Source organism: Mercenaria mercenaria, unplaced genomic scaffold (genome assembly GCF_021730395.1).
Source record: "Mercenaria mercenaria strain notata unplaced genomic scaffold, MADL_Memer_1 contig_1584, whole genome shotgun sequence".
In the NCBI taxonomy this organism is placed as follows: Eukaryota; Metazoa; Mollusca; class Bivalvia; order Venerida; family Veneridae; genus Mercenaria; species Mercenaria mercenaria.
In genome coordinates, this window is record NW_026459570.1 from 36,522 (window position 1) to 47,793 (window position 11,272).

At 35.3% G+C, this 11,272-nt stretch overlaps 1 protein-coding gene across 1 annotated transcript; it reads left to right on the forward strand.

Annotated features, from left to right (window-relative positions):
- The first annotated feature begins 4,674 nt into the window (after positions 1-4,674).
- Positions 4,675-8,299, forward strand: LOC128551718 (uncharacterized). The gene is made up of 2 exons (XM_053532632.1): positions 4,675-5,654; positions 7,697-8,299. Exons 1-2 carry the CDS (start codon positions 4,833-4,835, stop codon positions 8,030-8,032), a joined length of 1,158 nt encoding a protein of 385 aa, XP_053388607.1. The 5' UTR covers positions 4,675-4,832; the 3' UTR covers positions 8,033-8,299.
- The last annotated feature ends 2,973 nt before the right edge of the window (positions 8,300-11,272 follow it).

The window sequence follows — 11,272 nt, forward strand, 5'->3', positions numbered from 1 at the left end:
AAGAATAGTCCTGTAAAATTTTATTTGCAAACCGAAGTACATGTATTGTAAATTTAATATATTACGTATTGACTTAAAAAGTGCAAAATGCAAAACCCTATTTGGCGTTTCGTAACATGCATAACAATCATGAAGTATAGAAAACATGGTGTAAATTTGAAAATATGATTAGCTTTTTAAGTTATTACTTGTACAAAAATTAATTATCTCCTTTCCAGAATTGAAACTTTTTCAGCAAACGAACGACACATTTTCTTTCATATCAAAACAGTTTGACATACAGAATCCAGATATGCATCTAAATGCATTAAACGACATTGATACAAATATTATGCATTCAGGAGTCAACATTTTGCAAAATCGTCATAACAATAAATAGATAAAAAAAAGTTTTATTTTGTATTTTGTACGAAGGAAACACAATAGTTTAACAGAAAAGGACATCGGAGGAAGATAGACTTCTCGAACTAAATACTTTGGTATTTTTACTGCAATTGATCATTTATACTAGATCTAAAGAGATAAGAATACGTAAAACCAAGATGATTTGAACTACATATCAATTCCCTTCACTTGACAATGCATAACAACTAAAATAATGTGGCCTTACGTTTATTATTACTCCATTTAGTATGATGTACTTTAGACTACCGTGACAAAGCATTTTTGAAACCTATGTTTTTATGACAAACCATCGTAGCTTGAAGGATGTTTGGGAGAGAGTCATCAAATGATTTCTTCTTAAATTGGCCAGCAGTTTCCCATTTTTCGGGGTTTGCTTTCGTTTGCCATGGCAACCAAAATTCTACATGGATGGTCAAGATTTGAAGGAATCTTTAGGGCATCCAACAATCTTAAAAGCTCTCCAAGAACTATCTATAGTCTTAGTGATACTTCAACAGAAATCCATTTATTGCAGTGTAAGATTGATCATTTCGCAATCAAAAATCATGACTGAAATGATTCTTACATATCATTTATGGTAATTTTATTTACTAATTCTTGACACAACTCTTTCAAATGTTTAAAAGATACACACAAAAAAGAACATGGGACCACCAGACATCCAAATGTTACCTTTTTGTAGATCGGATATCTTAAGCTGACACACATGCAGTGTATGTCCATTTTACTTTTATAGATCAAGTATCGATACTTCTCCACGAGCAGTGAATTTATTTCCGCAACTCTTTGCTCCCTTGAACGTACCTGTTATATGATATGAAAACAACATTGATTTGATTTAAAAAGTTGTTAAATCGGACACGCAGTCTATCTGAATATGAATATAAGGATTATGATGACCATACACTGTTCAGAATGTCTTTTAAAACTGACCTGCAGATACAAAGGAATAAGCTTTCAATTCAAAGACTTTCAAACTAGGAAAACTAGCAGCCAGACCTTTAGGCGAATCAAGATAGACAGAGGTTCACCAAAAGAAAATATCTGTGAAATAATGGTATACATTTTGTATTTGTTAGTTCCATAAAACATTTTAATTTATTACTTTCTATTGAACTTGTTGTGCACTTTAATGCGCATAACTGTGTCAAAGATTGCCGTTTTACTAACCTGAGCACGAAAAGTTCTCAGTAGACAATGCACTTTCAAATGATACAAAATTATACGAGCTTACCAGGCATCAATAATTGATGCATTTTAACAGCACTGTTATATAAAATTTGCTTATTTGTGGATGGGATACTTTAAATAGTTTTCCCAGACACAGCCACGTTGGATAGTAACCTTGGGGTGCTAGGGCACATTTAAAAACCGAATCCGCCGCTGTTATTGTGTTCAGTTGCGTCCTGTGCTAACAAAGGATCTTCTTGCAGTTTTGATTATGCAGTAAATGAGCTGAGGCAATAATTTTGTCTCCTGCACCTGAAACTCTACCAACATAGTGTACTTCATATTGGTGTAACCACATCAAGTCGTGCAAATATCATAAACACGAGGATATAATTAGGACCATCATCTTTGGAAGCGAAAAAAAATGCAATAAAACCCACCCAGATAAACACTGTCTAGAAAGTTTGTTTTGACTTGTTGCAAACCTTTTGATTAGAGGGGCCTCCGTGGCCGAGTGGGTAAGGTCGCTGACTTCAAATCACTTACCCCTCATCGATGTTGGTTAGAGCTTCACTCGGGGCGTTGAATTCTTCATGTGAGAAAGTCATCCAGCTGGCTTATGGAAGGTCGGTGGTTCTAGCCAGGTGCCCGCTCGTGATGAAATAATGCACGGAGTGACCTCTGGGGTCTTCCTCCACCATCAAAGCTGGTAAGTCGCCATATGGCCTATAATTGTGTCGGTGCGACGTTAAACCCAACAAAATAAATAAATAATTTTGATTAGACTTCTACTGAAATTAATTAATCATTCAAAGTCGCACACATTTATACTGGTACTGGTATAGAGGATTCTTCGTGTGTTACACATAAGTTTCATTTTAATTGTCTCTGCGTTCAAGAAAACTTTTTGTCGACTTGTGATATACGACATATAGTCTTAGCATGGTACCAACGTGACCAAAATCTAGGTATGAATGAGAACGCTTTTGTGCGTTTCCAGCTACCTAGGTGGAAATATTAACTCTGTTTTTATGAAATTTGACCCTGCGTGCTCCAGCAGTTGTAGCGTCAGTTGTCAGGGAGATATCTTTGTGCCGCTTGTTACCACCTACAGTAGCAAGCCACTTGGCTTATCAGTGAACTGGAATATAAAGTGAACAGATAGAGTAAGTACAGCATTTACCTCTTATATTTAAAAAAATATTTATACATATATATGCTAAATAAACATTATACTTGTTCAAGTCACATATATTATTCGCATAAAATATAACAGTTGATATACTTTAAGAACCTTTTTTTAATTAGCTGCTTAAAAGACTGTTTTGGCGAATTTTATTTTGAAGATCAGCTGATGATATCAATGATAAAGTAAATGAGCACAAAAGGTACTTGTCTGGAACGAAAGCATGTACCTGAGAAATGTAAAATATATGAAATACACGAGTTAAATAGACTCATTTTATGCATCTAATATTTGAAAATAATAAACTGTTTACATCATAAAGAAACGATTTACAAATTAATGTAAGTCTAAAACATGCTTAAAACTGTTTAGTACCATATGATGTTTTAGAATACAGTATAACAATTAAGATTTGTATTTTAGGTCAGCTGATTTATAGAAATTGAAATTATCACAAGGATAGTGGTGTCAAGCTTTATAAAAATGTATAACATTACTTTGAAATACAAATTCTTTACTATATGTAACTCTAGCATGTATATGTACATGTATTTTGACCTTTTGCTTTTTAGTAACGTTATTATAACGATCGCCTATGTTGAAATGATACTAGCAGTGAAACTAAAGTAGATCCACAAGTAAAATTGTTTTTCAATGATAATTATTCTTTTTTGTTGTTGTTGGTGGTGGTGGTGGTATTTTTCAATCAGTGAAATAACCAGGTATGTTTCACTCTAATATTTCAATGATTCACGGAAAAATAAACATAGTAAAAGAAAATATTTTACACGTAATTATACCACCAGAATTTTTCATTCTACTTTATCTTCGTTAGATCTTCATACAAAAAAAAAACAAGGATGATAAAACAATATGTTGTATGGACACTTTATACACTCTTTATTGGTTGTAAAATTCTTGCTTCGTTTTTTAAGTGGCCTCTCGAGAAAACCATTTTCTGCCGGATAAATTTTCGGAAACGGGTCGGAAAGGCAGCAGCTGTTGTTTTCGTTGGCCCGTGACCCACACTGGATATAACTGATCTGATTTGTCTGCTACAGGTGGTTGTTATCAATTAAAACTCAATTTATTGTTCACCAAATTAAACCAATGTATTTATAACCTATGTTGGATTTTCAACACAAATTAATTCAGTCAGAATCGGCTGTATTCAAAGCATTCGCTAAATTACATTACAACTTTTCGAAATAACATCATTGGCCTGGCCAGATTTTAGAACATGTCCATTCATAACTTGACACAGCTGTACAAGCCACACACATCGTGTTTCGCTGTAAAATGAACATTCCGCATGCATATTACATCTTGTTTAATATGTCATGTTGTTGTATGATATGTTATATTTAGGTCAGATGCCCATAAGGGCATTGACTTCCAATAAACTTTGAAACTTTGAAGCATTCATTTTCAATAGCTCCTCATTATTTCCGATTTTTAACTCGCCAGGACACAACGCGTTCAGTGCTCTCAGCGAGAGATTCCGATCACTCACCGCTCCGTATTTCAACATTTTTTTTTCAGTGAGCCCAAGCGTCCTGGTGCCAGCAGAGAGATTTAAATTTGTCTTACGTACGACTTACTATCTCCTACGTAGTACTTAGTATCTCCTACGTAGGACATAGTATCTCCTACGTAGGACTTAGTATCTCCTACGTAGGACTTAGTATCTCCTACGTAGGACATAGTATCTCCTACGTAGGACTTACTATCTCCTACGTAGGACATAGTATCTCCTACGTAGGACATAGTATCTCCTACGTAGGACTTAGTATCTCCTACGTAGTACTTAATATCTCCTACGTAGGACATAGTATCTCCTACGTAGGACATATTAAGTACTACGTAGGAGTTAGTATCTCCTACGTAGGACTTAGTATCTCCTACGTAGGACATAATATCTCCTACGTAGGAGTTAGTATCTCCTACGTAGGACTTAGTAACTCGTACGTATGTCACTGACTAAAAGACTCTCCAGCATGCGTAGTGGAACAATATACTCGTGTGTACTATTATTTAGTAAGGAAACGTGTGTAATTTAAAACTACACGGCATGGATGACTTTATAAAAACATATTTTGCATCTGGTATGAAATACCGTGAAATATTACTTTGTCTTGAAAAAATAAATGGGTTTAAAGTTTCTTTACGAAGCCTTAAACGGATATTGTCACGTATGAACTTATTTAGACGCATAAATAAAAGTGATGAGCTTAGTGTTGGTCTCTATGTCATGGAAAATGTAATGACATCCAGCAAACAACTTGGATACAAGATGATGCATCAGAAACTCCTTCAAGAGGGATACGTTGTTACACAAGAAACAGTTCGCCTGATGATGCATATTTGTGACAAAGAAGGTATTGAACAGAGAAGGAGAACTCGTCTTCAACGTCGGATGTACCTGAATCTTGGACCTAATTATTTATGGCATATCGACGGGTATGATAAATTGAAACCGTACGGGCTGTGTATCAACGGAGCTATCGATGGATTTTCTCGTTTCATAATATGGCTTGAGGTGCACAAAACAAACAGCGATCCTAAGATAATTGCTGGTTATTTTATGAATGCTGTGAAACATTTGCAAGGCTGTCCAACGCGTGCTAGGTCAGATTATGGCACCGAGAATGTTTACATTCGACAGATGGTCATTTTTCTTAGGGATCAGAGAGACGAACAGTTAACAAACAGTTGTTTTTTACAAGGATCAAGTAACCATAATCAAAGAATTGAGCGTTGGTGGGGTATACTTCGAAATGAAAATGTTCAGTACTGGATAGATTTTTTCACAATGCTGAAAAGTACTGGTGATTTCAACGGAAGCTTCCTTGATAAGGCTGTTCTGCAGTTTTGTTTCATGGACTTAATTCAGGTACGTCTATATTTTTTTTATAAAACATATGACAGATTTCTGACCTTTCTACACGGATTTTTGATTATATCGTTCATCGTATAATGATGTTACTTTATATAGAAACAGAGTTTGTTCTACATGTATGTAGGTTAATTATTTGCTGGTCTTGTTAAAATATATAATTTAGTGACCTGGCACAGGCACCAGTAAAAATATGGCCTTATTTTCATCCTTAATGAGTTCAAAATGAAAATATGTAGTGAAATATGAGCCCTCTTCAAAAGATACATATATCTCTACTGAAGGCCAGAATCTCGAGAATCGAGCCTGCGAGCAATGGGTTCACTTCCCGGGCCGTTGTGAAATAAATTCTCTAGACAAACTACCTATCACTGTTTCCCTATACATTTAGCTACAAAATGAGACCGACCCCAAGTCTCTAGCCCTTCCCGTTCATGAAATATCTGTCAGGAAACGAATGCCTTCCTTCTGAAAGTCCCTGGTAGATAAAGATGCGGCACAAAGAATCGGTACGTAAACATAGACTAAAGTATAGCTGTCCGCCGATTACGGCTCAAATTCAATAAAAAAAAGTACTAAAAAGTATAACTAAATACATAAACTAGGGCCACTCAAAATCGTCAGTAGCATCTCAAACACGCGATATTTGCGTTTCAAATTTTTTTCCACGGTCTTTCAATTGAATGCTACGCCATTGAACAGAATTCATTAAGTATTTTTAAACTCAATTTCTGATTGGCCAATAGCGACACACCTCCGACAGAACCGCAACGTTTCGTACAAAATTACTCGGATATTATCATATCTGTTTCAATGGCGGAGAATACAATCGAAAGACCGACGGAAAAATAAAAAAGTAAATATCGCGTGTAGCAGATGCTACTGACGGTGGTGAGTGGCCGTAATTTACATATTTAGTAATACTTGTTATTCATGGCAAATGAATTTGACCCGTGCTAGGCTGACAAACATCTTTTAGTCCGTAATTTCGTACCGTTTCGTTGTGCCACACTTCTATCTACCTGGAACTTGCAGCATTCTGATAGATATTTCATGAACGGGGAGGGCTAGAAACTTGGGGTTGGTCTCAATTTGTAGCTAATTGTACATGCGAAATTGTGATAGGTAGTTTGTTCAATTGTCTAGAGACTTTATTTCACAACGGCTCGGGAAGTGAACCCATCGCTCGCAGGCTCGATTCTCGAGATTCTGGCCTTCAGTAGATATATGTATCTTTTGAAGGGGCCAATATTTCACTACATAGTTTTCATTTTGGACTCATTCAGGATGTAAATAAGGCTATATTTTTTGTCCCAGGTCCGATACTCGTGCCTGTGGTAAGTTACAATGGTACCAGAAACGTCAATATTTTTCAATACACGGACGCCTGAATTTCATATCGGGTGCGTAACCGTTACGTAATTTACTGTTTGTCGTTGCATTAATTATTTCATTTATTTCAGTATTGTTAGTCTTAATCAGACTATTAAACAAATTTATAATATTCACATTTCGTTTATACATGTAGATATGCATGTGATAAAAAGGTTATTATCTTTGCATATATACATTATACGTGTAGATACCGGTATGTATGAAATAAAAAGTTCTCAATGCACGAGTTCTGCAACGGAAATATTGGTCGACTTTTGGAGCGCAAAAGAACGAATTCATATTTTTCAATGTAAATCCAATACAGTACTCTTTTTATTACTTACGCATACCTCACTTTTAATTATTATATAAATGGTACACATCTTTTTATGAAGCATGAGTGAAGTTGAAATTATCGTCGCTGAAGAACTTTTAAACGTGGCGATATACCTGAAACTGACGTCACACACCCGGTATGAAATTTGAACGTAAAAAAATAACATTTCAGATTCCACTGAAATTTAATAGAGTTTTAAAAGGAGTGTTAACAGATACATTTAAAAGTGTGTGCGAAGTCTTAAAAAGTGTAAATACAGGCCTATATATAGCGTGCATCGTAATTACTTTCTTTCGCCATTATACTTTTATCTATACATTTTTTTCAGGAAGAACTTAACTCTATAGTTAAACTGTGGAATAACCATCGTATAAGACCATCAAGCAATCCAAATCAGCCATACGGAAGACCATTTTTGATGTATCATTGTCCTGGTATGTTCGGCTGTCAGGATTACCTTTGTCGTACATCTGAAGCACAGGTGAACTTGTGTCTTGAGGAAAGTATTCAAAAGGGAAATGTTACATGTGACGAAACGGTGTTTGAACTGTGTACCATCATCATGTCGGACCATAATATGATGCCTGCCAAAACAGCAGACGATGCTGCACTGCTTTACCAATTTCTCCGACGGGAAATATTAAATGAACTTCACCAGGTCTAAGCCTAAATGCAAGACCAACCAATATAAGGCGAAGTCTGTCGACGCATAGGCTACTCCGTTATTTACAAGTTATTTTAAACAAGTTGACCATGTTCATTTGTAAAACATGAAAATGACGTATAACTGTTAACTGATTGTTGTAAACATATTAAATAGTGTCTTTAAATCAATTCATTGTTAATCTCAGTATTAGCAAAGCAGGAACAATTTCAATGTTTAACATTTTAAAGTACCAGTAAACGCATCTGTTGTAACCCTTTGCTCATGTGCGAGAATTGATCCAAAAGTTCATGGATATTAGTTATATTTAATATTAACGGACGCCAATATGAACATTTGAACTAGACTATTCGAAGAAGAGGGCTATTGTACTCAATCCAGGCGTCGCGAGTTATATTTAAGAAATGATTTATAGCAAAACCGTGTTTCAACACTATTTATATACGTTGAGCGTAATAATTTTACGAGGGCGTATACCGAGAAAATATTTCATACGACGTATAATCTGCGGAGTGTATAGTGTTCAAACATAGCTTTGCTATGAACTATTTTGATTCTAATATGTCTATTGTAAAATTTTATTCAAATATGATAGAACTGTTTCTTCGCATATAACTGTTTCTCCTTTTGAAAGGCTTATTAAAATCATCTCTGAACATGCCCGGATCCAGGGACGGGCAGATGGTGCCCCCGTCCCAAGTTGGCTGAGAAGTGACCTATACTCATCAAAGATGCACCATGTACTGTATGTACTTGCACGCAAAACTTTAACCAGGATTTTCTAAGTCCAAAGGGGGCATAATTTGGCTAAAATGCAGGTCAGAGTTATGGGACTTGATGCTGTCAACTAGTTTTATAACCCCAAAGACACATGTGAAGTTTCAGTTCAATATCTGCATTATGATGGGATAGAAGTTTAATTGAGAGAAAGCTATATTTAAGCCTGTCTCTTGTCTGTGACTGAAAGCTCTTCTCCAAGAGAGATATCTTCTTTTGAAATATCTTTTAAGGTAAGGAAATTAATTATACAGATAGCTCTTTAATTAAGATACAATTATCAACAAAAGTAGACTCTCTCTCTCTCTCTCTCTCTCTCTCTCTCTCTCTAAGAGAAATCAAATAAAATTTATGATATATCTTGTTTCACGAAAATGCTTGCTGCTTGCCTTTAAACCAAAAGAGCTCTTGGCTTACCGTTGTAAGCAATTACATTGAGCGTTTTTAGGTTGGTCAAAAAGTTGTTTTTTCTTAAACATTTCTTTATTTCTTGTCTCTCTTGCGAAAACTGCTGCCACACTATAAATTCAAAATTGCTAACGACGTTCACGACAACATCCAAATACAACCGTCGCTTTACGAACGTTGATGTTTCTAATATTAGCACGACATAACGTTTCAATAACTTTTAGCCCAACCCATTTGTATATATGACATATATGATGTATGTGATTGTTGTTTATGTTTCCGTATATATGTACAATAAAATATGATTAAACTAAATGATTGAGTAGTAATTGGGAGTCTGTAATTATATTTAAAGGCGAGTGTTTTAGAAATTATATTTTACTGAACTATTCATCCTTTATTCTTATGAAAAACAAATGCTTAATTTTCCTTAGAAAAAAAAAGTCAGAGTTAGTTTATACATTTAAAATGTATGGCGCGAAACATCACGTAGACGAAGTCATGGTGGAACTGACGTCTATATGTGCACAAAATAACAACTATTACAATTTCATCAAAACTCTTTTGAGCAATTAAATAATGAATAAGACATTTGACATCGGTCTTAAAATGAGCAGGTTTCGAAAAGTGGACCTCTGTCAATTTTAGTACACTAACTAGTCGGGCCACAAAAGTGGTCACCAGGCAGTGCAGTCTTAGGGTTAAGGTTTACAAGCTAAATCTTTCAAACAAGGTGCCTTAATAATTTTGCCTATAGAGGTAGCTTTAAAACACTGCTAGATCTTTTAAGCTAATGTTATCTTTTTAGCTAATGTTAAAACTGATTCCTAAAACCTTCGACCTACAACATGCGCGGTTCCAGAGGGGGTGGGGGACCGGGGGTCCGGACCCCCTCTGGAAAATCCTTGAAAATGGAAAGAAGAGAAGAAGGAAAGAAAATGTTTGTTTTTTCGAAAAAGGCAATATTAGGACCGCATTCAAAGTATATGCGGCTGCTGCTTCATACGATCCCGACATAATTCATATTTATATCAATTATCTAAAAGAAACTAAGAATTCTACCTTGAAGAAAACTGGATTTTATCATTTTCCCCAAATTTAACAGGTTATCACATAAAACCGTGAAAATAAGGGGTATATTATATATAAACTTGCAGTGGAAAAGTGTTCTTAAATGCTCCTAAAATGCCCAGAATGCTGAAAGCGCTAAATTTCAAAATTTTCCGGGTGGGGGAGGGGGTTGGACCCCCTCTGAGAAAATAAGCTGGATTCGCGCATGTACAACTCCAAATTTCCCTGACTTTTGCCCAAAATCCAAATTTCCCTGACTAATTACAAAATTCACCGACTTTCCCTGACCGTGGGAACCCTGACAGAGTTCAGATATGTATGAATTGAACGCCCGACTGGTTAAATACCGATCTAGAACAGACAAAAATAGTTCCGTCTCGGCCGAAAGTGACCTTGACCTTTCAGCTAGGGATGTGGATCTTGCACATGTCTCATTATTCATATAAAATTCAAATATTCGTTTAACTCTCTCTCTCTCTCTCTCTCTCTCTCTCTCTCTCTCTAAGAGTCTTAATTACTGTATATTTTCTCTTAATTACAGTACTATATTTAGCCCACTTTATATATTTTTTCCTACTGAATTTTGTGATCTATTCCCGAGAATACACTCAATAATAGTGTTCCGAAAAACTAATGGCATATCAACTTGTGGTCCGACGGTTTTGCTTTCTTTAACATGGTGTGTGTATCTTCTATATATTGTATATGTTGTGAAAAAGAGGAAGAATAGAATAGTATTTAAATAAAGTGAAGCATTTTTTGACAGTAAAATCTTTTAATTACCGAATATCACGGCGAATTTGTAGGTTCCAGTCATTAAATCTGGTTATCCTTTGTTTTGTTAAGTTTATGCCTAGAGAGAAGAAATTAATGACGAGTAACTTGGTAAACATGATTTATTCCCCTTTATCGTTCTTCACGGTAGAGGCTATTTTTTTTATAAGAGCTAATTTCATGAGAAATAACCTTTACAATTTTGTTTGA